This window comes from Dicentrarchus labrax, unplaced genomic scaffold, assembly GCF_905237075.1.
Source record: "Dicentrarchus labrax unplaced genomic scaffold, dlabrax2021, whole genome shotgun sequence".
Lineage (NCBI taxonomy): Eukaryota > Metazoa > Chordata > Actinopteri > Moronidae > Dicentrarchus > Dicentrarchus labrax.
The window spans coordinates 10,032,407-10,058,637 of record NW_026136713.1 but is presented as its reverse complement, the minus strand read 5'-3'; the positions used below and the strand labels follow the sequence as shown (position 1 = coordinate 10,058,637).

Genomic DNA, 26,231 nt, shown 5'->3' with positions numbered 1-26,231 from the left:
ACAACAACAATAATAATAATAATGACAATGACAAATGTTTTAGTTTGTTGTTCCCTGCCCGGCCACATTTCTCATCCCCCTCTTCATAATATTTGCTGTTTGGTGTATTGGACAGAAAGGGCCGCTATTGGCCAGAGTGTGGCAGTCTTCGCTAGGGATGGCAACTGTACCTCCCCTTTTGACTGTGACATGGTAGACAATAAAACAGGCACCAACCGCCTATCCTCGTTTACATGGAAAACTGCTCACGGACAGTGAATGCTGCTATTTCTTGTTGATCATTTCCTTGATAAACGGTCAGAAATTTTAACAATTTTTATATGGATTACAGTTTTGTTAACACCGCACTGGAATATACCGACAAAACAATGAGACGGCAAGTACTGTTGTTCATCTTGGTGCTCTCTCTCACATCGGTGTTCGGGCAGGTCAGCTATTCAATTCCCGAGGAAATGGAGAAGGGTTCAGTCGTCTCTAATTTAGCTCAGGATTTAGGTTTAGATGTTAAAAGGCTCAAATCGGGGAGAGCTCGTATTCATTCTGGAGACAGTGCAGAATATATCGAGCTGAATAGAGAGAGGGGAGTCCTCCTTATCAAAGAGAGAATAGACAGAGAAACGCTCTGCGGAGAAACGACGCCCTGTGCGTTACATTTACAGATGATTTTGGAAAATCCGATGGAATTGTTTCGCATAACAATAGAAATCACAGACATTAACGACAATGCTCCCAGCTTTGCCTCGAGTGAGAAACGTTTTGAAATCAGCGAGTCCGCCGTTGTTGGGTCTAAATTTGTGCTGGAGAAAGCCATCGATGCTGACATTGGTGCAAATGATCTCCAAAGCTATTCGCTTAATCCAACAAACAACTTTGCATTGAAACTAGAGAATCAAGCGGACGGAAGTAAAAAGGTGGAAATGGTTCTGCAGAAGCCTCTAGATCGAGAGCACCAGGCACAGATACCACTGTTATTAACTGCTATAGATGGCGGACAGCCCCGTATGTCAGGTACAATGCAGATAACTGTTAACGTGTTAGATGTAAACGACAATGCACCGGTTTTCACTAAGTCAGTATACAAAGCAACAATAACTGAGAATTCGCCGAGGGGAACTAGTATTATAACTGTTAGTGCATCTGACAAAGATGGAGGCTCTAATGGAGAAATATCATACGCAATTTCAAATAGCAAGCGTCGACTATCCGACCTCTTTCAGATTGATAGAAAAACAGGAGAGGTTATCTTGATTGGTGAAATAGATTATGAAAAAGCCAAGCTCTTCCAAATTAATATCGAGGCTATAGATAATGGAGGACTCTCTGATTCCAGTAAGATCCTAATTGATGTCACTGATGTCAATGACAACAGCCCTCAGCTGAAAATACTCTCTAAATCAGACAATATTTTAGAAGACTCTCCTGAGAATACTGTTATTGCTATGCTGAGCGTAAATGACCCTGACTCTGAGAGGAATGGAGAGGTCAAGTGTAATATTAACAATGACATTCCTTTTAAAATACAAAACACAATGAGTGGATTTTATACTTTAGTTACAGAGGTAGCTTTAGATAGAGAGGTCGCGTCCCAATATAATATCACAGTGACCTGCTCTGATGAGGGAGTCCCCTCCCTCTCCAGCAGCGTCACTCTCACCTTACAGATCTCTGATGTGAATGATAACGCGCCTGTTTTTGAGAAGAGCTCATATGAGGCCTACATTGTAGAAAACAACACACCAGGTCTCTCTATATTCACAGTGAAAGCCAGAGACGCTGACTGGAACCAGAATGCCCGTATTTCTTACATACTGGAGGACTCCTCAGTTAACGGAGTGCCAGTCTCCTCATATGTGTCCGTTAGTGCTGATAGTGGAGTCATCCATGCAGTGCGCTCTTTTGACTACGAGCAGATCAAAGATTTCCAGTTCCATGTCAAAGCTCAAGATAGGGGCTCCCCTCCACTCAGTAGCAATGTGAGTGTGAAAATAATGATCCAGGACCAGAACGACAACCCTCCTCAGGTTCTGTACCCAGTCCAGACTGGTGGCTCTCTGGTGGCTGAGATGGTGCCTCGTTCAGCAGATGTGGGCTATCTGGTCACTAAAGTGGTGGCTGTTGATGTTGACTCTGGACAGAATGCCTGGCTCTCCTATAAACTGCAGAAAGCCACAGACAGGGCGCTGTTTGAAGTGGGCTTACAGAATGGAGAAATAAGAACTATCCGCCAAGTCACTGATAAAGATGCTGTGAAACAAAGACTGACTGTTATAGTGGAGGACAACGGGCAGCCCTCTCGTTCAGCTACAGTCATTGTTAACGTGGCGGTGGCGGACAGCTTCCCTGAAGTGCTGTCGGAGTTCACTGACTTTACACACGACAAGGAGTACAATGACAACCTGACTTTTTACTTAGTGTTGGCTTTGGCTGTAGTTTCCTTCCTCTTCATCACGTGTTTAGTGGTTATTATATCAGTGAAAATCTACAGATGGAGACAGTCTCGCGTCCTGTATCACTCCAATCTCCCTGTTATTCCATATTATCCTCCACGTTACTCAGACACTTTGGGGACAGGGACTCTCCAACACGTGTACAATTACGAGGTGTGCAGGACGACTGACTCCAGAAAGAGTGACTGTAAGTTCGGCAGAGCTGGTAGTCAGAACGTGCTGATAATGGACCCCAGTTCTACAGGGACGATGCAGCGGATACAGAGTGAAAAGAGCATCCTGGATGAACCAGACTCTCCTCTAGAGGTTGGTCATATAAGGTTAATTTCTGTCTGAAGTGATAACGCGCAGTTATGAGACTGATATGTTTGTTTAAAGGCGTCAGCTTGGCGAACTTTCAGCACCTTGGACAGTGAAAAGTAAAGCACAGTTCCACATTGTTTATCTTTTGTACGCTCCCTCAGCATGTTTTTTTCACTGTCTGTATTAGGCTATTTCATTCATTACTCAAATTTCCATTCCATATGACTGCATCCTCATATGATCAATTTATGTATTTATTCTGACAAGTTGAGCAGGCTTTGTGCAATTTTCTTATTGTTTCTTCTGAATGTAGTATTTCGATTTATTTTCCATTCTTGCTGTTTTTCTTGTGTACTTTCACGATTTGAACTCATCGGGCCGCTGTTGCCCAATATGTGTGAGTTGTGAATTGCTTTTGTAACACATTCTCACAGTCATCATCCTGGTGTATTGCTGAGGCACAGTCACATACGTATTACGGACACTTAGGAGATCAGACCATACTCTCCACGGACATCTCGAGCTGAAATTCTCTATTTTTAATCTGTGGATTAATAGCATGTTTCTCTTCAGTTTGTAAATTGCACGTGACTGGATTTTACTTGTAAAACGGGACACGTAGTTTTGGTGCAATTGAGGTATCGGACAGAACAATGAAACGGCAAGTACTGTTGTTAATCTCCATCTTCTGCCTCGGTTCTGTGATCGGGCAGGTCAGCTACTCAATTCCGGAGGAGATGACAAAGGGCTCGTTGGTCGGTAAAATAGCTCAAGATTTAGGTTTAGATCTAAAACGGCTCAAGTCGGGCAAAGCTCGCATTTATACGGGAGACAGCGTGCAGTATATCGAGCTGAACAGAGAAAGAGGAGTCCTCCTCATAAAAGAAAACATAGACCGCGAAGCGCTCTGCAGACAGACAACGCCTTGCGCTTTGCATTTTCAAATTACATTAGAGAACCCACTAGAATTATTCCCAGTTACTGTAGAAATCACAGATGTTAATGACAATGCTCCCGTATTTCAAAAGGAGGAGAGGCGGTTTGAAATCAGCGAATCGGCGGTCATCGGCTCTAAATTCATGCTAGAGAAAGCGATCGACCCTGATATCGAACTGAATGGTCTTCAGAGATACACTCTAAAGCCGAGTGACAATTTTGTGCTTAAACTACATACTCAGTCTGATGGAAGCAAAAAGGTAGAAATGATTTTACAAAAGCCGTTGGACCGAGAGAAACAAGAACACATATCGTTAATTTTGACAGCGGAGGATGGAGGAGAACCACAAAGGACCGGAACAATGCAGATTCATGTTGCTGTACTGGATGCAAACGACAATGCCCCTGTTTTTAGTAAACCCGTTTATAAAGCAAGCCTTACAGAAAACTCCGCAATAGGAACACTTGTCACTAAGGTCAGTGCTTCTGATGCAGACAAAGGCTCAAATGGAGAGGTGACCTACGTCATCGGGAATAGCATGGACACTGTGTCAAAGTTATTCCACATTAATAGTGAAGGAGATGTGATACTAGATGGTCCAATAGACTATGAAATGGAAAGAAATTATCACATCGATATAGAGGCGATGGATCTAGGCGGACTCTCTGATTCCAGTAAGATAATAATTGATGTAATTGACGTGAATGACAATAGCCCAATTGTGAATATGATATCAACATCAGGCTCCGTACCAGAGGATTCGGCCCATAAAACGGTAATAGCTTTAATGAGCGTAAATGACCCTGACTCTCAAACTAATGGGAAAGTCAACTGTGTAATAAATGAAAATATCCCATTTGAAATTAAATTTACATCAAATAATTTCTATAGTTTGGTAACAGACAGTGATTTAGACAGAGAGAGAGCCTCTGAGTATAATATCACAGTGACCTGCTCTGATGAAGGAGTACCCTCCCTCTCCAGCAGCGTCACTCTCACCTTACAGATCTCTGATGTAAATGATAACGCGCCTGTTTTTGAGAGGAGCTCATATGAGGCCTACATTGTAGAAAACAACACACCAGGTCTCTCTATATTCACAGTAAAAGCCAGAGACGCTGACTGGAACCAGAATGCCCGTGTTTCTTACATACTGGAGGACTCCTCTGTTAACGGAGTGCCAGTCTCCTCATATGTGTCCGTTAGTGCTGATAGTGGAGTCATTCATGCAGTGCGCGCTTTAGACTACGAGCAGATCAAAGATTTCCAGTTCCGCGTCAAAGCTCAGGATGGAGGCTCCCCTCCACTCAGTAGCAATGTGAGTGTGAAAATAATGATCCAGGACCAGAACGACAACCCTCCTCAGGTTCTGTACCCAGTCCAGACTGGTGGCTCTCTGGTGGCTGAGATGGTGCCTCGTTCAGCAGATGTGGGCTATCTGGTCACTAAAGTGGTGGCTGTTGATGTGGACTCTGGACAGAATGCCTGGCTCTCCTATAAACTGCAGAAAGCCACAGACAGGGCGCTGTTTGAAGTGGGCTTACAGAATGGAGAAATAAGAACTATCCGCCAAGTCACTGATAAAGATGCTGTGAAACAAAGACTGACTGTTATAGTGGAGGACAACGGGCAGCCCTCTCGTTCAGCTACAGTCATTGTTAACGTGGCGGTGGCGGACAGCTTCCCTGAAGTGCTGTCGGAGTTCACTGACTTTACCCACGACAAGGAGTACAATGACAGCCTGACTTTTTACTTAGTGTTGGCTTTGGCTGTAGTTTCCTTCCTCTTCATCACGTGTTTAGTGGTTATTATATCAGTGAAAATCTACAGATGGAGACAGTCTCGCGTCCTGTATCACTCCAATCTCCCTGTTATTCCATATTATCCTCCACGTTACTCAGACACTTTGGGGACAGGGACTCTCCAACACGTGTACAATTACGAGGTGTGCAGGACGACTGACTCCAGAAAGAGTGACTGTAAGTTCGGCAGAGCTGGTAGTCAGAACGTGCTTATAATGGACCCCAGTTCTACAGGGACGATGCAGCGGATACAGAGTGAAAAGAGCATCCTGGATGAACCAGACTCTCCACTAGAGGTTAGAATGTTAAAATTCTGATAATCAAACTGATATGTGCTTTTTACTTTACAGTGTTGTCAATTATAGCATATGCCATTTCAGGACCTTGGACAGTGAAAAAACAGCCGCTCTTGTTTCTTGTATCTTTTTTACTTCTAAAAGTTTTCCTTCTTATCATCACACTGCGTATTATTGCCTTTGTATACGTCAATATTTGTTGTCAGTATTTTTGAAAACATATTGTGTTATTTTGCACGGTTTTGTCTCAAAACCCACCTCATATAGTTTGCTTTGCTGGTTTATTCAGCGGCCTTAGAAGTAAAGGGGTAGCAGTGTTTTTTTCCCCTCTTTTTTTCATGTAGTTTCGTATTGTGAACTCAGTGGGCCGCTGTTGACCAGCGTCTTGGCTTTTAAATTTATATTTATAAAGTAGGACTTCCCCTGTCGCTTGACAAGGGAGAAAGACTCCAAGCACAGCGCACAGTCGAAGGTGGATACACACCATGTACGGAATATCGAGTGGGAATAATTTCGTCTTCAGTGTTTGATTAAAAAGACTCTTCTGCGTTTTTGATTTGCATCCGTAACGCAGATTGCAAAAGGCAGGATAACACGTTTGTTTGGCTCGATGGATGTGCCTAAAAGAACAATGAGAGGGCAAGTACTGTTGTTTTTTACGGTCCTCTGTCTCAGTTCAGTGCTCGGCCAGGTCAGCTACTCTATTCCCGAGGAAATGGCAAAAGGCTCCTTGGTCGGTAATATAGCTCAGGATTTAGGTTTAGATGTTAGACGACTGCAGGCGGGTAGAGCTCGTATCCACACAGGAGACAGTGCAGAATATATTCAGCTTAACAAGGAAAAAGGACTCCTCATTATCAAAGAGAGAATAGATCGCGAAGCTCTCTGTGGCCAGACAACGCCTTGCGCTTTGCATTTTCAAATTGCCTTAGAAAGCCCGATAGAAATATTCCCGATCACTGTCGAAATCACAGATATTAATGACAATGCTCCCGTATTCGAAAAGGAAGAGAGACGTTTTGAAATAAGCGAGTCTGCAGTCATCGGCTCTAAGTTCATGTTAGAGAAAGCAATAGACCCTGATATAGGACTGAACGGTCTACAGAGCTATACACTGAAGCCCAATGATCATTTTATGCTTAAATTGCATAGTCAGTCTGATGGCGGTAAAAAGGTCGAAATGATTTTACAGAAACCTCTGGACAGAGAGAAACAGGAATTTGCATCATTATTGTTGACGGCTGTAGATGGAGGAGAACCGCAGAGGTCTGGGACCATGCAGATTCATATCACTGTACTAGACGTTAATGATAACGCTCCTGTATTTACGCAGAATATTTACAAAGCAAACGTAAAAGAAAACTCCGTCACGGGAACACTGATTACAAAAGTGAGTGCCTCCGATGCAGACAAAGGCTCGAATGGTGAGGTTAGCTACGTAATTGGAAATAGTATGAGGAGCATTTCAAAATTGTTCCACGTTACCGAAGACGGTCAGCTTATATTAAATGGGCCTATTGATTATGAAAAAGCCAAAAAGTATGAGATTGATATAGAGGCAGTTGACCGAGGAGGTTTATCGGATTCAAGCAAAGTGGTCATTGATGTAGGTGATATTAATGACAATAGTCCCGTTATAAATATAATTTCGTCGTCTAATTCAATAGAAGAAGATATTCGTTCCAACACGGTGGTAGCTGTAATGAGTGTAAATGATCCTGATTCTGAGGAGAACGGGAAGGTCCGGTGTGCAATTAATAAAAATATACCATTTACAATTACACCTACATCTAGTAATTTCTATAGCATCGTGACAGACAGTGATTTAGACAGAGAGACAGCCTCTGAGTATAATATCACAGTGACCTGCTCTGATGAGGGAGTACCCTCCCTCTCCAGCAGCGTCACTCTCACCTTACAGATCTCTGATGTGAATGATAACGCGCCTGTTTTTGAGAGGAGCTCATACGAGGCCTACATTGTAGAAAACAACACACCAGGTCTCTCTATATTCACAGTGAAAGCCAGAGACGCTGACTGGAACCAGAATGCCCGTGTTTCTTACATACTGGAGGACTCCTCTGTTAACGGAGTGCCAGTCTCCTCATATGTGTCCGTTAGTGCTGATAGTGGAGTCATCCATGCAGTGCGCTCTTTTGACTACGAGCAGATCAAAGATTTCCAGTTCCGCGTCAAAGCTCAGGATGGAGGCTCCCCTCCACTCAGTAGCAATGTGAGTGTGAAAATAATGATTCAGGACCAGAACGACAACCCTCCTCAGGTTCTGTACCCAGTCCAGACTGGTGGCTCTCTGGTGGCTGAGATGGTGCCTCGTTCAGCAGATGTGGGCTATCTGGTCACTAAAGTGGTGGCTGTTGATGTGGACTCTGGACAGAATGCCTGGCTCTCCTATAAACTGCAGAAAGCCACAGACAGGGCGCTGTTTGAAGTGGGCTTACAGAATGGAGAAATAAGAACTATCCGCCAAGTCACTGATAAAGATGCTGTGAAACAAAGACTGACTGTTATAGTGGAGGACAACGGGCAGCCCTCTCGTTCAGCTACAGTCATTGTTAACGTGGCGGTGGCGGATAGCTTCCCTGAAGTGCTGTCGGAGTTCACTGACTTTACCCACGACAAGGAGTACAATGACAACCTGGCTTTTTACTTAGTGTTGGCTTTGGCTGTAGTTTCCTTCCTCTTCATCACGTGTTTAGTGGTTATTATATCAGTGAAAATCTACAGATGGAGACAGTCTCGCGTCCTGTATCACTCCAATCTCCCTGTGATTCCATATTATCCTCCACGTTACTCAGACACTTTGGGGACAGGGACTCTCCAACACGTGTACAATTACGAGGTGTGCAGGACGACTGACTCCAGAAAGAGTGACTGTAAGTTCCGCAGAGCTGGTAGTCAGAACGTGCTGATAATGGACCCCAGTTCTACAGGGACGATGCAGCGGATACAGAGTGAAAAGAGCATCCTGGACGAACCAGACTCTCCTTTAGAGGTTAGAAAGGTGTTGCATTTCACACGCCCTCCCTTACTACTTGTTATTACAAATGGTTTTCATCAAAACCGCCAGCATGTTGGTATTTTGGTCTCTTCTTTTTCAGCACCTTGGAGAGCAACATGGAGCATTTATACATTCACGTCATTTTGTGTGATAGATAGAAAATGGCCAGTGTTCACATCCAAACTTTGAATGTTCTTCAGATCTTTTGAAATATGTCTTACACATTTAGATAATATTATAATTAAAATTTAACTAGGAATACATTGTATTACAATTTAATTTTAACCGTTATACGTCATTTTTCACCATATCTACCTTTCCCCTCACATGACACGTTTCTGCACTTTTGCTGTCTGAACTCAATGGGCCGCTGTTGCCTAGTCTGTTGCAGTTATATATTTACAGCAGTACCGCCTCTTCATTTCGATGTATTAGAGAGAAAGGGCTGGCGTAGACCGCATTGTCTCCGGTAAAGGGACCAGAATACATGACAAAGCACGACGGTCATTCTTTTGGTGAACATTTTGAGGACTATTTTTTTTCTTCATATTTTGTTTGAATGACTCTCCATCTTCTGACGGATTTTACGAGGTTGCTCTGTTTTTGTGTCGATATTATTTCAAACCATGAGACGGCAAGTACTGTTGTTTATTTCGATCGTCTCTATGAGCTCAGTATTCGGACAGGTCAGCTACTCTATTCCGGAGGAAATGGCGAAAGGCTCTTTGGTTGGTAATATAGCTCAGGATTTGGGTTTAGACATTAAACGATTGAAGTTTGGTAACGCTCGTGTTTATTCTGGCGATAGCAGAGAATACATCGAGCTGAACAGCGAAAGAGGAGTCCTCCTTATCAAAGAAAGAATAGACAGAGAAGCGTTGTGCGGTGATACAACACCGTGTGCTGTACATTTTCAGATTGTGTTAGAGAATCCTATGGAGTTTTACAGCGTAACAGTTGAGATTACAGACATCAACGATAATGCACCAACCTTTGAAAAAAACGAAATTAAATTCATAATTAGCGAGTCTGCTGTTGTTGGGGCAAAATTTGTTCTAGAAAGAGCTGTAGATTTGGATGTAGGTACTAACACTCTCCAAAGCTACCTACTTAAGCCAAGTGATAATTTTTTACTTAAACTTCACACCCAAGCCGATGGTACAAAGAATGTGGAAATGGTGTTACAAAAGTCTCTGGACAGAGAGAAACATGAGCTAATTTCTTTGGCGTTGACAGCTTTAGATGGAGGAGAACCACAGATGTCAGGAACAATGCAGATTCTCATCACAGTTTTAGATGCGAATGACAATGCACCTGTTTTTACTCAGCCGATATACAAAGGCACTGTCGCTGAAAATGCTGCAAAAGGCACTATCGTGACTACGGTCAGTGCGACAGACGCTGATCATGGATTAAATGGTAAAATAACGTATTCAATCACCAATACTTTAGATGATGTCAGACATATGTTTGAAATAAATGAGGAAAATGGTGAGGTTAGGTTGATTGGACGTTTGGATTATGAAAAGAAAAGAAATTTTCAGATCAATGTACGCGCAATGGATAACGGAGGATTAACTGATTCCTGTAAAGTGATTGTCGATGTAGTCGATATAAATGACAATGAACCAACTATTAAAATCATGTCTAAATCAGCTATTATATCAGAGAGTGCAAACCCCAACACAGTCGTTACAATGATTAATATCCAAGACCCAGACTCAGGCGACAATGGGAAAGTTCAGTGTTTTATAAATGAAAATATTCCTTTCGTTTTAAAATCGACATCAAATAATTTCTATAGCTTAGTGACAGACAGTGATTTAGACAGAGAGAGAGCCTCTGAGTATAATATCACAGTGACCTGCTCTGATGAGGGAGTACCCTCCCTCTCCAGCAGCGTCACTCTCACCTTACAGATCTCTGATGTGAATGATAACGCGCCTGTTTTTGAGAGGAGCCCATATGAGGCCTACATTGTAGAAAACAACACACCAGGTCTCTCTATATTCACAGTGAAAGCCAGAGACGCTGACTGGAACCAGAATGCCCGTGTTTCTTACATACTGGAGGACTCCTCTGTTAACGGAGTGCCAGTCTCCTCATATGTGTCCGTTAGTGCTGATAGTGGAGTCATCCATGCAGTGCGCTCTTTTGACTACGAGCAGATCAAAGATTTCCAGTTCCGCGTCAAAGCTCAGGATGGAGGCTCCCCTCCACTCAGTAGCAATGTGAGTGTGAAAATAATGATCCAGGACCAGAACGACAACCCTCCTCAGGTTCTGTACCCAGTCCAGACTGGTGGCTCTCTGGTGGCTGAGATGGTGCCTCGTTCAGCAGATGTGGGCTATCTGGTCACTAAAGTGGTGGCTGTTGATGTGGACTCTGGACAGAATGCCTGGCTCTCCTATAAACTGCAGAAAGCCACAGACAGGGCGCTGTTTGAAGTGGGCTTACAGAATGGAGAAATAAGAACTATCCGCCAAGTCACTGATAAAGATGCTGTGAAACAAAGACTGACTGTTATAGTGGAGGACAACGGGCAGCCCTCTCGTTCAGCTACAGTCATTGTTAACGTGGCGGTGGCGGACAGCTTCCCTGAAGTGCTGTCGGAGTTCACTGACTTTACACACGACAAGGAGTACAATGACAACCTGACTTTTTACTTAGTGTTGGCTTTGGCTGTAGTTTCCTTCCTCTTCATCACGTGTTTAGTGGTTATTATATCAGTGAAAATCTACAGATGGAGACAGTCTCGCGTCCTGTATCACTCCAATCTCCCTGTGATTCCATATTATCCTCCACGTTACTCAGACACTTTGGGGACAGGGACTCTCCAACACGTGTACAATTACGAGGTGTGCAGGACGACTGACTCCAGAAAGAGTGACTGTAAGTTCGGCAGAGCTGGTAGTCAGAACGTGCTGATAATGGACCCCAGTTCTACAGGGACGATGCAGCGGATACAGAGTGAAAAGAGCATCCTGGACGAACCAGACTCTCCTCTAGAGGTTAGAAAGGTGTTGCATTTCACACGCCCTCCCTTTCTACTTGTTATTACCAATGGCTTTAATCAAATCCGCCAGCATGTTGGTAGTTTATTTTGGTCTCTTCTTTTTCAGCACCTTGGAGAGCAACATGGAGCCTTTATACGTGCACGTTATTTTGTGTGATAGATAGAAAATGGCCAGTGTTCACATCCAAACTTTGAATGTTCTTCAGATCTTTGCAAATATGTCTTAAACATTTAGATAATATTATAATTAAAATTTAACTAGGAATACATTGTATTACAATTTAATTCTAACCGTTATACGTCATTTTTCACCATATCTACCTTTCCCCTCACATGACACGTTTCTGCACTTTTGCTGTCTGAACTCAATGGGCCGCTGTTGCCTAGTCTGTTGCAGTTATATATTTACAGCAGTACCGCCTCTTCATTTCGATGTATTAGAGAGAAAGGGCTGGCGTAGACCGCATTGTCTTCGGTAAAGGGACCAGAATACATGACAAAGCACGACGGTCATTCTTTTGGTGAACATTTTGAGGACTATTTTTTTCTTCATATTTTGTTTGAATGACTCTCCATCTTCTGACGGATTTTACGAGGTTGCTCTGTTTTTGTGTCGATATTATTTGAAACCATGAGACGGCAAGTACTGTTGTTTATTTCGATCGTCTCTATGAGCTCAGTATTCGGACAGGTCAGCTACTCTATTCCGGAGGAAATGGCGAAAGGCTCTTTGGTTGGTAATATAGCTCAGGATTTGGGTTTAGACATTAAACGACTGAAGCTGGGTAACGCTCGTGTTTATTCTGGCGATAGCAGAGAATACATCGAGCTGAACAGCGAAAGAGGAGTCCTCCTTATCAAAGAAAGAATAGACAGAGAGGCGTTGTGCGGTGATACAACACCGTGTGCTGTACATTTTCAGATTGTGTTAGAGAATCCTATGGAGTTTTACAGCGTAACAGTTGAGATTACAGACATCAACGATAATGCACCAACCTTTGAAAAAAACGAAATTAAATTCATAATAAGCGAGTCTGCTGTTGTTGGGGCAAAATTTGACTTGGAAAGAGCTGTAGATTTGGATGTAGGTACCAACACTCTCCAAAGCTACCTACTTAAGCCAAGTGATAATTTTTTACTTAAACTTCACACCCAAGCCGATGGTACAAAGAATGTGGAAATGGTGTTACAAAAGTCTCTGGACAGAGAGAAACATGAGCTAATTTCTTTGGCGTTGACAGCTTTAGATGGAGGAGAGCCACAGATGTCAGGAACAATGCAGATTCTCATCACAGTGTTAGATGCGAATGACAATGCACCTGTTTTTACTCAGCCGATATACAAAGGCACTGTCGCTGAAAATGCTGCAAAAGGCACTATCGTGACTACGGTCAGTGCGACAGACGCTGATCATGGATTAAATGGTAAAATAACGTATTCAATCACCAATACTTTAGATGATGTCAGACATATGTTTGAAATAAATGAGGAAAATGGTGAGGTTAGGTTGATTGGACGTTTGGATTATGAAAAGAAAAGAAATTTTCAGATTAATGTACGCGCAAGAGATAACGGAGGATTAACTGATTCCTGTAAAGTGATTGTCGATGTAGTCGATATAAATGACAATGAACCAACTATTAAAATCATGTCTAAATCAGCTATTATATCAGAGAGTGCAAACCCCAACACAGTCGTTACGATGATTAACATCCAAGACCCAGACTCAGGCGACAATGGGAGAGTTCAGTGTTTTATAAATGAAAATATTCCTTTCGTTTTAAAATCGACATCAAATAATTTCTATAGTTTAGTGACAGACAGTGATTTAGACAGAGAGAGAGCCTCTGAGTATAACATCACAGTGACCTGCTCTGATGAGGGAGTACCCTCCCTCTCCAGCAGCGTCACTCTTACCTTACAGATCTCTGACGTGAATGATAACGCGCCTGTCTTTGAGAGGAGCTCATATGAGGCCTACATTGTAGAAAACAACACACCAGGTCTCTCTATATTCACAGTAAAAGCCAGAGACGCTGACTGGAACCAGAATGCCCGTGTTTCTTACATACTGGAGGACTCCTCTGTTAACGGAGTGCCAGTCTCCTCATATGTGTCCGTTAGTGCTGATAGTGGAGTCATCCATGCAGTGCGCTCTTTTGACTACGAGCAGATCAAAGATTTCCAGTTCCGCGTCAAAGCTCAGGATGGAGGCTCCCCTCCACTCAGTAGCAATGTGAGTGTGAAAATAATGATTCAGGACCAGAACGACAACCCTCCTCAGGTTCTGTACCCAGTCCAGACTGGTGGCTCTCTGGTGGCTGAGATGGTGCCTCGTTCAGCAGATGTGGGCTATCTGGTCACTAAAGTGGTGGCTGTTGATGTGGACTCTGGACAGAATGCCTGGCTCTCCTATAAACTACAGAAAGCCACAGACAGGGCGCTGTTTGAAGTGGGCTTACAGAATGGAGAAATAAGAACTATCCGCCAAGTCACTGATAAAGATGCTGTGAAACAAAGACTGACTGTCATAGTGGAGGACAACGGGCAGCCCTCTCGTTCAGCTACAGTCATTGTTAACGTGGCGGTGGCGGACAGCTTCCCTGAAGTTCTGTCGGAGTTCACTGACTTTACACACGACAAGGAGTACAATGACAACCTGACTTTTTACTTAGTGTTGGCTTTGGCTGTAGTTTCCTTCCTCTTCATCACGTGTTTAGTGGTTATTATATCAGTGAAAATCTACAGATGGAGACAGTCTCGCGTCCTTTATCACTCCAATCTCCCTGTGATTCCATATTATCCTCCACGTTACTCAGACACTTTGGGGACAGGGACTCTCCAACACGTGTACAATTACGAGGTGTGCAGGACGACTGACTCCAGAAAGAGTGACTGTAAGTTCGGCAGAGCTGGTAGTCAGAACGTGCTGATAATGGACCCCAGTTCTACAGGGACGATGCAGCGGATACAGAGTGAAAAGAGCATCCTGGATGAACCAGACTCTCCTCTAGAGGTTAGAATTTGCTAGCTATTTGTTCCTACGTTGAAGTCAAGCATTAAATCACTTTCCTCCTCTTTTCAGCACCTTGGAGAGCGACGTGATTACATATTGAAAGCCACGTCTTTTACACTTAAATCCAGTTATATTATCATTGTCTCTTTAAATTGGATATTCTATTCTATCATTCTTTTTTCAAACATATCCTCATGTCCTCCATTTTGGCTCCATTTTATTTATCAATAAATTGTGATATTAAACAATGCCCCTGCACTCACTGAAGATGGGGTTTCATTTTCTGTTTTTGAACCTTAACCTAGGCATATCAATCAGTTTTTTCACATTTCACATGCAATTTTACTTGTTGAACTCAGCGTGCCGCTGTTGGCCAGTCTGTATTAGATTTACCGCAGACTCACTGTACCTCCCATCATGTCTTTATTTTAGAGAGAGAAAGAGACCGAAGCACACCGTCCGGAATATACCAGACACTCAGAACAGGAAATCTTTTTTTTGCATTTGGGAAGTACACTTTAAAACCCGTCGTTGACTGACAAAAATCTGAGGGCAAATATCCAAAAGCTATACTTGGGTTTACACTGGGAAGACGTCGGACAGAACAATGAGAGGGCAAGTACTGCTGTTTTTCTCGGTCCTCTCTCTCAGCTCGGTGCTCGGACAGGTCAGCTACTCCATTCCCGAGGAAATGCCGAGAGGTTCTCTTGTGGGCAATATGGCAAGGGATTTTGGCTTAGATGTGAAAAGACTAAAATCGGGAAAAGCTCGCATTTTTACACGAGACAGTGACGAATATATTGAGCTAAATAACGAAAGAGGAGTCCTCCTCATCAAAAACAGGATAAACAGAGAGGATCTCTGTGGACAAACGACGCCTTGCGCTTTGCATTTTCAGATTATATTAGAGAATCCGATGGAATTTTATAGTGTAACTATTGAAATCACAGATGTTAACGATAACCCTCCATCCTTCGAAAAGAATAACGTGATTTTTAAAATCAGTGAATCCGCTGTTAGTGGGGCTAAATTCATATTAGATCGGGCAGTCGATCCCGATGTAGGCTCAAATGGCTTGCAAACATATAAACTTGAACCGACAGATAATTTTGTTGTTAAGTTACATGATCAAGCAGATGGAACGAAAAACGTCGAAATGGTGTTAGAGAAACCTCTCGACAGAGAAAAAAATGAACACCTTTCTTTAATTCTCACGGCGGTGGATGGAGGAGAGCCGCAGATGACAGGAACAATGCAGATTCTAATCACTGTTTTAGACGTGAATGACAATGCGCCTGTTTTTACCCAACCTATATATAAAGCCTCTATAAACGAAAATGCCCCAGTAGGAACAGTTGTAGCGACAGTGACTGCAACAGATGAAGATCATGGATCTAATGGCAGAATAACTTATTCAATTTCAAGTGTACTAGATAATGCCCGTGGGTTATTTGAAGTAAATGATGAAAGTGGTGAAATTCGGCTGAAAGGAAATGTTGACTATGAAAAAGCTCGGACATTTCAAATAAACATTCGTGCAAGTGATGACGGAGGACTAGTTGACTCATGTAAATTGATGATAGACGTCATTGACATGAATGACAATAAACCCGATATCCATATAATGTCCAAATCAAATGTGATATCAGAAGATGCCAAACCAGGCACTGTTGTGACAATGATAAATATTGAGGACGCAGACTCGGGGGAAAACGGCAAGGTCCAGTGCACTATAAATAATAATATTCCTTTTGTGATGAAGTCTACAACCAACAATTTCTATAGTTTAATGACAGACAGTGGTTTAGACAGGGAGACAGCCTCTCAGTATAATATCACAGTGACCTGCTCTGATGAGGGAGTCCCCTCCCTCTCCAGCAGCGTCACTCTCACCTTACAGATCTCTGATGTGAATGATAACACGCCTGTTTTTGAGAGGAGCTCATATGAGGCCTACATTGTAGAAAACAACACACCAGGTCTCTCTATATTCACAGTGAAAGCCAGAGACGCTGACTGGAACCAGAATGCCCGTGTTTCTTACATACTGGAGGACTCCTCTGTTAACGGAGTGCCAGTCTCCTCATATGTGTCCGTTAGTGCTGATAGTGGAGTCATCCATGCAGTGCGCTCTTTTGACTACGAGCAGATCAAAGATTTCCAGTTCCGTGTCAAAGCTCAGGATGGAGGCTCCCCTCCACTCAGTAGCAATGTGAGTGTGAAAATAATGATCCAAGATCAGAACGACAACCCTCCTCAGGTTCTGTACCCAGTCCAGACTGGTGGCTCTCTGGTGGCTGAGATGGTGCCTCGTTCAGCAGATGTGGGCTATCTGGTCACTAAAGTGGTGGCTGTTGATGTGGACTCTGGACAGAATGCCTGGCTCTCCTATAAACTGCAGAAAGCCACAGACAGGGCGCTGTTTGAAGTGGGCTTACAGAATGGAGAAATAAGAACTATCCGCCAAGTCACTGATAAAGATGCTGTGAAACAAAGACTGACTGTTATAGTGGAGGACAACGGGCAGCCCTCTCGTTCAGCTACAGTCATTGTTAACGTGGCGGTGGCGGACAGCTTCCCTGAAGTGCTGTCGGAGTTCACTGACTTTACCCACGACAAGGAGTACAATGACAACTTGACTTTTTACTTAGTGTTGGCTTTGGCTGTAGTTTCCTTCCTCTTCATCACGTGTTTAGTGGTTATTATATCAGTGAAAATCTACAGATGGAGACAGTCTCGCGTCCTGTATCACTCCAATCTCCCTGTGATTCCATATTATCCTCCACGTTACTCAGACACTTTGGGGACAGGGACCCTCCAACACGTGTACAATTACGAGGTGTGCAGGACGACTGACTCCAGAAAGAGTGACTGTAAGTTCGGCAGAGCTGGTAGTCAGAACGTGCTGATAATGGACCCCAGTTCTACAGGGACGATGCAGCGGATACAGAGTGAAAAGAGCATCCTGGATGAACCAGACTCTCCTCTAGAGGTTAGAAAGGTGTTGCATTTCACATGCCATCCCTTACTACTTGTCAATCAAATCCGCCAGCATGTTAGTAGATTATTTTGGTCTCTTCTTTTTCAGCACCTTGGAGAGCAACATGGTGCATTTATACATGCACGTTATTTTGTGTGACAGATACATCTATCTATCTATCTATCTATCTATCTATCTATCTATCTATCTATCTATCTATCTATCTGTTTGTTTTTTTAGGTAATAAGATCTCAGACCGTATTTATATAGCTATTTCTCCAGTTCCCTTTTTTGTCCCTAAGTGCCGCTGTTGGTTAATGTGAGGATAGTGTGTGAAGTCCTCCCTCGTCTATCTGAGGCGTTATTAGAGCTCTGTTTTATCCGGAACTACAGCCTGACAGAACCAGCCGCCCAGCACTCTGCAGTGAGCTCACTATAAAATATTTTATCGGATTTTGACACAGTGGTTTGTTTTTCATTCGGATTAACAAAGGCTCTCGTCATGACGGGTGTTCTTTGTTGTGCGGCAGGAAAAAAATCCTCATGGTTGCCGCTGCTTCTCTGCATCTGTGTCACAGAAATGGCTCTCGGACAGGTCCGTTATTCTATACCCGAGGAGATGGCGACAGGCTCGGTTGTCGGGAATATCATTCAGGACCTAGGCTTGGATGTTAAGCGGCTGAAATCTGGTCGGGCTAGGATATTTACCGAGGACGGCAGTGAGTACATTGGTCTGAATGCAGAAAAAGGAACTTTGGTAGTGGCTAAAAGGATAGACAGGGAAGAGTTGTGCAAGCAAGTTTCTCCCTGCTCTCTTCATTTCCAAATCATCCTGGAAAATCCAATGGAGTTACATCGAATTGATGTAGAGATTACAGATATAAATGATAATGCGCCGTTTTTTTCGAAGAAGGAATACAGTTTCCAGGTTAGTGAATCTGCCTCACAAGGGGCTCGCTATTCGCTTGAGAGTGCCAGAGACCCCGATGTAGCACATAACACCATTCAAACATACAAACTGAACCCTACTGATAATTTCAAATTGAATGTTGTTTCTCGGTCTGATGGAACAAAATATATTGAAATGGTTCTTCACACGTCGCTCGACAGAGAAACGCAAGAAGAGCATAAATTAACTCTGACAGCATTTGACGGCGGTAATCCACAGAAATCAGGTTCTGTCAAAATAAATGTCGTTGTTCTGGATGCAAATGACAATGCACCAGTATTCAGTCAGTCCGTTTACAGAATAACAGTTCCTGAAAACGCGTCTAGGGGGACTGTTATTTTAACAGTCAGTGCCACTGATAATGATAAAGGAGCAAATGAAGAGGTAGTGTATTCGTTCTCCCAGCACACTGATAGTGCATCATCCCTGTTCAATATGGATCCTCACACCGGAGAAATGACCGTGATTGGTGTGTTAGATTACGAGAAAGCGAAACATTATGAAATAGACATTGAAGCTACAGACAAAGGAGGGTTGGCAGACACAAGTAAAGTGCTAATTGAGGTGACAGACCTAAATGATAATGCCCCTGTCATAAGCATAATTTCGCTCTCCAATCCCATACCAGAGGATTCGGCTCCGGATACTGTTATAGCAATGCTCAATATCAAAGACTTGGACTCAGGCAAAAATGGCCATGTTAGGTGTTTTATTAGCCCAGATTTACCTTTCAAAATCAAGTCATCATCGACAAATTTTTATAGCCTGATGTCTGATGATGTTTTGGACCGTGAAACAATGCCGGAATATAATATAACAATAACAACAATGGACGAGGGTTCCCCTCCTTATTCTACAAACAAGACCATTCATTTAAGAATATCGGACGTAAACGACCACGCCCCAATGTTCCCACAACCATTTTTGACAGCTTTCATCGCTGAAAATAATTCACCTGGCATGTCAATCATCTCTCTCAAAGCCAATGATAAAGATTCTGGGAACAATGCGCGCATTTCCTATTTCCTCGAAGATAGCCAGCTGAATGGGATGTCAGCCTCAGCTTTTTTTTCAGTGAATGCAGAGAGTGGAGAGATACTTGCTGTGCGTTCCTTCGACTATGAGCAAACAAAAGAGTTCCATATTCGCGTCAAAGCTCAGGATGGAGGCTCCCCTCCACTCAGTAGCAATGTGAGTGTGAAAATAATGATCCAGGACCAGAACGACAACCCTCCTCAGGTTCTGTACCCAGTCCAGACTGGTGGCTCTCTGGTGGCTGAGATGGTGCCTCGTTCAGCAGATGTGGGCTATCTGGTCACTAAAGTGGTGGCTGTTGATGTGGACTCTGGACAGAATGCCTGGCTCTCCTATAAACTGCAGAAAGCCACAGACAGGGCGCTGTTTGAAGTGGGCTTACAGAATGGAGAAATAAGAACTATCCGCCAAGTCACTGATAAAGATGCTGTGAAACAAAGACTGACTGTTATAGTGGAGGACAACGGGCAGCCCTCTCGTTCAGCTACAGTCATTGTTAACGTGGCGGTGGCGGACAGCTTCCCTGAAGTGCTGTCGGAGTTCACTGACTTTACACACGACAAGGAGTACAATGACAACCTGACGTTTTACTTAGTGTTGGCTTTGGCTGTAGTTTCCTTCCTCTTCATCACGTGTTTAGTGGTTATTATATCAGTGAAAATCTACAGATGGAGACGCGAGCGTCTGTTTTACAAAGCTGGTGGAAATCTTCCTGTCATTCCGTATTACCCGCCCCTTTACGCAGACGTAGGAGCTACTGGTACGTTGAAGCCGGCGTTCAGTTATGAGGTGTACGGAACCACTGACTCCCGGAAGAGTGATATGAAGTGCTCGCGACCCTTCAGTCAGAGCACTCTGAGTGTTGACCACAGTGCCACCAGGACAGTGCCAAGACATAAAACAGAGTCAGAGAATATACTCACAGAGGTGAGATCAGACTCTTCTTTGCTTCCTTAAAATTTGTTCCCATGTCGTTGGTTTGTTTTGTGTGTTTTCTTTTTATCAGTACTTCAGAACAGGTACTCATTATTTGGATAGTTCTGATATTATACCAACAATACATTATTTTAAGTAAATGTGTATTCAGTATCATACTGTGCCATAATTAGTCATTTAGTCTTTTTGCATCTTCTGTTTGGTTATGAGAATTAAACATTGTGTTAGGGATAGTGGGAAAATTGGCATTTGATACTATATGGACCATCTGTTTATCTGTCACTATGTACCCCGCTTAATGCCCCTTACCTTACTAATACTACTAGCCAAACTTTAACCAAAACATAATTTAGATATGGCTCTTGTTGCTGTTGCATATCTTGTTGTTTTTACAAAGGCTATATCTCTATCTGCCTCTGTGCTTTTATTTGTTTTTGTAAGGTAACCTTACATTCTCCTTGCTTTATTAGCATATTTTTTGCTGCATTTTTCACCTTAATTCCCTTCTTTGATATTCATTCATTCATATTGGTTTATTTATCACAGTTTTTCAACATCTTAGATTGAATAATGATGTTATGTGCAGACAAACCAAGTAAACGTATATTAAGATCCCTTTCCACTTTGACAGGCTGCCTTATAATACTGTATGTGTGAGAGAACAATACAGAAGATTCAATGAAAGAAAAACATTCTAGGCTTCATCCCTTTTACAGATCGCTCCCACATAGGGACAGACAACCACGCAATGCACTACTTTTCAGTGACCTAGTTCCCTTCTTAACATGGTGCAGCCATAGGCACAGAGCTACACACAGAGAAAAAGGGAGCAGGGATGGATGCAGGCAAACTATAACAAAAGAGAGTGATGCAAATCACTAAAAAATGCAGAGAATGACACAATAATATTGATTAAGATGTGTGGAAGAGAAAAGGAAGGAGTCACTTCTGGTGCTGGGGAGATTGAGAAGGAGGGAGAAAAGCAGTGTGATGAGAGGAAGAGAGAGGCAGCGGGGGAGGGGAAGAGGCACGTGGTAAACCGGCACAGTATCCACCATCCCTGTGCAGCATTGGTGTTAGTGATGCACGGCAGCCATTTTGATGTGCAGCCCTCTTTGTGTGTTCAGAAAGGAGGCTCAGGGAAGATATACATGTGAAACACTTTTGTCAGGTAAAGGGCACAGCGTGAGATATTTCTTGATAAAATATCAAGGAATAGGAGACAAGATAATGTGAGTGAGTGACAAAGAGAGAGAGAGAGAGAGAGAGAGAGAGAGAGATCTCTATTAGTTATATAACAAGGGGATGTCAGAAATCAGGACAGAGGCTGAATGTGTACTTGAATGGAAACATTTAATGACAAAGGAAAACTGACCTAGAATGCATCATAATCTAGCTGTCCACAAAGTCTGTAAAATAATGATTTTAGTGAGCATCATATAAGCTGCTAATAAGGGTTACACAGTAAAAGACTAGATTGTCTACCTCCTGTATGAATCTCCATCTGTAAAGGTTTACATTATATGTTGAATATGAAAGCTGCATGTTGTGTTATAAAAGTGGTGGTGTAGTTGGGCTCAAATAACTTGTTGTTATTATAATGATGCTTGTGGGGTGGAAAATAAAGGCTTCAGTGTGTTTAATATCTTTTCTATTTTAATTGTAGTGAAAATTATGTCTCTAGATAAAAGAGCACATAAAGCTTCATTTAAAGATCCAGCTTGATGTATGAATCATGACTAAATGCTTGTATGATGTGGTTGAGGATAGTCCTTCTGCAATTATGTTTGCTCATTAGGTCAGCATTAGATCAACTAGTGTGCCTGGTCTGGTCACTCTGGAGGATTATGTGTGTGTTTTAGCAGTAAACTTTACATAAAGTTCAAGGTGTGTGCATGTGGAAATAGAAGTTTAGAAGTTGACAAACTACAAGGCAAAATCCTAGGTTAACTGTGTTAACCCCCATATCCGCAGGAAGCAGTCTGTCATCATTATCCGCCCACATCTGTGTCTGCTTTACCTGTTTCAACTGTGTTTAAACCATTATGTCTTATTTTCTCAGGTTTGTTAGTGGCGCTGGTTTTTACTGAGTACCATAAATTCTTTTGGCCTGTGTCTCCATAGGGGTCAGAGCTCACAGAAATGTCTTTTCAAAGCAGCTAAATGGTTCAGCCTGTTTTACTTTGTACCCCTTCAGTGTGTTGTTGTTTTATCTTTCTCTCAATTAAGAAACCTACATTGAAGCTGTCATCATTAATTTTAGATCCTACACAAAGCCCCAATCATCCGTTTGCTAAACTTGTTACTGACCGCAAAACTATAATCATGTGCAGAAGCTCCTGGTTCCCACAGGCCCAAGCACTTGTTTAAGTGTCCTGCCTTCCTAGCCGAGCTGTCTGGTGAGCATCTGTGTGCCCATGTGTGTGCCGGTGGGGCTCAACAACACACTGTGCACTGTGTGTGTTTGGGGATGTGGTTACTGTTTGTACTATAACCCCTCATTGTATTTTTGTTTACAAGATATCCCAGATATCCGAGATATCAGAGACCTTAATTCCCTACACTTTAACACACTGAACATGATATCAAGATAATATGAACATAGCTCCAGTGCATAATGGCCGCTGTTGCCTGTCCCTCTAGGGCTGTAGTTTTGTTGCTTTATACAAAAGGGAGCATTTACACTTGAACAGGATAGGGTGAAGCGCTTAGATAATATCTTTAAACTTCAGCTTCAAGCTCCTCTCCAGCAAGTATCCACACTGCTTAGTGTCAAGAACACAAAACTATTCTTTAGCTGACCCTGACTTCGACTGTGGAAGGGTGAAAAGTACATTTTCTTTTAGAAGGACATTTAAATAAGTCTATAGAGACATTATTAGTAAAGAACATATTGTATTGTGTATGTAACAGAGTGCCTGGTCAAACATGTAGACATGGCAAATGTATTTATTACTAAGGTGCTAATCTCAGTTGTACTGTGTTCCTCAGGTGCACTAGATTGATGGCAGGACAAAAACTGATTTGTGCACAGTGTTTATTTGAAAGTTGCTAAAGAGAATACATGCAAGCACATGCATAATTAACTGTACCGTCTTATCATGAAGTCAGGTAAACCAGACAGATAACATGTCACAAGAAAACACAAAAGATGTGTGGTTGTCCCAGAGGTGGAAGTGTGGAGTTCTGCACTGGCTGATTCTCTGGGACGGATTACACCAGGGATTACCTAGAACAGTGTAATATAGGGCAATGCTAAAGTTGTGCACACAAAGATTCAGTAACATATCTACATAGGCTTTGCTAAAATATACACTCAAAGGTCAAGGTCCTCAAATTTTGATCAGAATCAGTGTAGGGGATGATGTATGTGTGTTGATTCTCATAATCAAACACACACGGACAAACAGGAGTAAAGATGTAGTGCATTATAATTACTATGATATTGTAGTTATATTATATGATTTCTCATATAATGATCATGGATCACATTCACTTTGCTATTATCCTAACTTAGCAATTATAATAATTTAAAAATATATATTCCTTTTGCTAATTGCCATATACTCAATTACTGTAGTTGTCACTGTATCAAATTGTAGCTAAAACTAGATGGCCACTCTTCAGCCAGTCATTCTTGGTTTCAAACAGTCTTCCTTTTTCCTCCTGGTTGTATTTTTTGCATCCCTCCCCTCCCCCTCTCCAGCTGCACCACTCTGCTGCAGAGAGAGAAAGAGACTGAGAGAAAGGGAGAGGGAGATTGCTCAGTGTAGGACATTTTGTTCAGTCTATAAAAAGTCATTATACGCCATACGGTGTCATTTCAACCCTGTGTAGCTCACCATGTTCATGACAAGAAGAAATCTCTCCTTTGTATCACTTTTCAGCCACTTATCAATAGATGATTTATAACCCAGCAGTCTATAACCATGTGCTTTGTTTGAACATGTCATCAGTGGGCAAATATCTGAGATTTTTTTCTCTTCCTTTCCTCCGTCTTCTCACGTATTCTCTGTGTTGTTTTTGAAGATATTTTTTTTTTGGTCACCATTGCCAGCTCACAAGAAGCAGGGTGGGATGTGAGCAAGGTGGTGGGATGTGTTACCATAGCAACAAGCTGACTCACTGGCAGGACTGTACCATTTTTCATTAAACCACAGGGGGTCAGCAGCAGATGCAGCCTCTGAGCTGCGATAGCTCTGTGCATTTGTTGATTCTGGGAGGACAGGAGACACCCCTGTTTTGGGCAAATAGGTGCAATATCCTCAGATCTTTGGAGGCTGATGATAGAGAAAGGGGAGGGGGAGGGTGATCATGGCTGCTTTTGATGCTTTATTCAATGCTGCCCTGTTGTTTTTGTGTCCTGATGAGCGTATTCAGTAATATACAGACTTACAGTAACCAATTTCTTTCTAAATTCTTTGTTTCCATTATATAAGAGAAACAGCAGCCTTTTGGTGTCTTTTTCCTTTTTTCCCTGTTGCTTGTTTTCCTGGTTGACCTGTTTATTTTGGATGTATGTGTCTTTTGGAATAACACTGTGATCTTTACTTAAAATGTGTTCATGTGCACAAACAAAAGGTATATTACATTGCAGTGTGTAATTTCAACTAGAATTCACTTCCTTATAAAAACGCAGTTGCTGCTGTGCTTTGTCTAAGAAGCTTAGATCTGCCCTCACAAAGACAGTCATACACAGGGTCACAGAGACCCTCATTAATAAGGCATGGATGTCTCTCAGGGCATCGCCTCGAGGCCCCCTGCTGTTGCTATGAGGGTAGTGGCTTTGTGCAGCAGTGCAGTGTTTTGGTTGTGATTCATACACTGGTGGTGTTGTATATGTTTCTGTTTGAACGGAGAGTTGATATTTGTACCCCGTTTCTGTTGTACAGCATAATCCAGCATACCCAAAACAATTCAACAACAAAATCATGAATATATTTTTGGTTAAGAAGTCAGGGTGACCTGTAACTCTGAACTGTCTAGTGTGCATTTCTCTATCCACTGAGGTAGCTACTGCCTCTGTCTATCTCAACAATATTTTTATTTTATTATCTCTTATTATTTATTTTTGTTTGATCATAATTATCATCCCTCTCACAAGGACAGCAATGCTAAAACAACATTTCCTTGAAACTCCATCCTCTGTCTCTCTCTGTCTCTCTCTCTCTCTGACTCACTAACTTATACACACACACACACAAATACACTCATATGTGTTCCCTAATTTTTTTGTGAGAGTTTGGATCTGTGACCTTGATTGACAACTTGGTTCTTTCATGAATTAAGGTTATGGCCCATTTCTTGTTCAGTATTTTTTCGAACATACAGCTCTAATTGTTCTATTTTTATAAGAATACAAACAATAATGGTATGTTATGGTATGTGCAGGTGGGTGCTGAATTATATTATTATTATACTGACTGAAGGCTGACACAGATATAGATCATACAACACATAATTGTTTCCATGTTTATAAACGTTAATAGTATTTG

At 42.4% G+C, this 26,231-nt stretch overlaps 3 protein-coding genes across 19 annotated transcripts in view; all 3 read left to right on the top strand.

Moving 5' to 3' along the window:
- The window catches only part of LOC127374258 (protocadherin beta-16-like), a 41,403-nt gene extending 38,279 nt beyond the window's left edge, over positions 1-3,124 (top strand). The window contains exon 2 of the mRNA XM_051419406.1: positions 2,754-3,124. Coding sequence (XP_051275366.1) covers positions 2,754-2,783 — 30 coding nt within the window. The 3' untranslated portion in view covers positions 2,784-3,124. The remainder of the gene's footprint in view (positions 1-2,753) is intronic.
- LOC127374227 (protocadherin gamma-C5) overlaps positions 1-26,231 on the top strand; it is a 145,348-nt gene that overhangs the window by 68,112 nt on the left and 51,005 nt on the right. The window contains exons 1-2 of one of the 17 annotated variants that reach the window (XM_051419340.1): positions 3,252-5,632; positions 17,676-17,828. The exons of 9 other annotated variants lie outside the window; for them this stretch is intronic. In XM_051419340.1, coding sequence (XP_051275300.1) covers positions 3,404-5,632; positions 17,676-17,828 — 2,382 coding nt within the window. In that variant the 5' untranslated portion in view covers positions 3,252-3,403. Of the gene's footprint in view, positions 1-129; positions 2,754-3,251; positions 5,633-6,228; positions 8,646-9,266; positions 11,816-17,675; positions 17,829-18,122; positions 20,728-26,231 lie in introns of those variants that run through there. 7 more of the 17 variants (XM_051419334.1, XM_051419359.1, XM_051419371.1 and 4 more) reach the window with 7 other exon arrangements.
- Positions 13,523-17,669, top strand: LOC127374418 (protocadherin gamma-A2-like; the record flags this gene model as incomplete). The annotated part of the gene is made up of 3 exons (XM_051419661.1): positions 13,523-13,550; positions 13,707-13,737; positions 16,730-17,669. Coding segments are annotated over exons 1-3 (999 nt in total), but the record flags the coding sequence as incomplete, so codon positions are not given.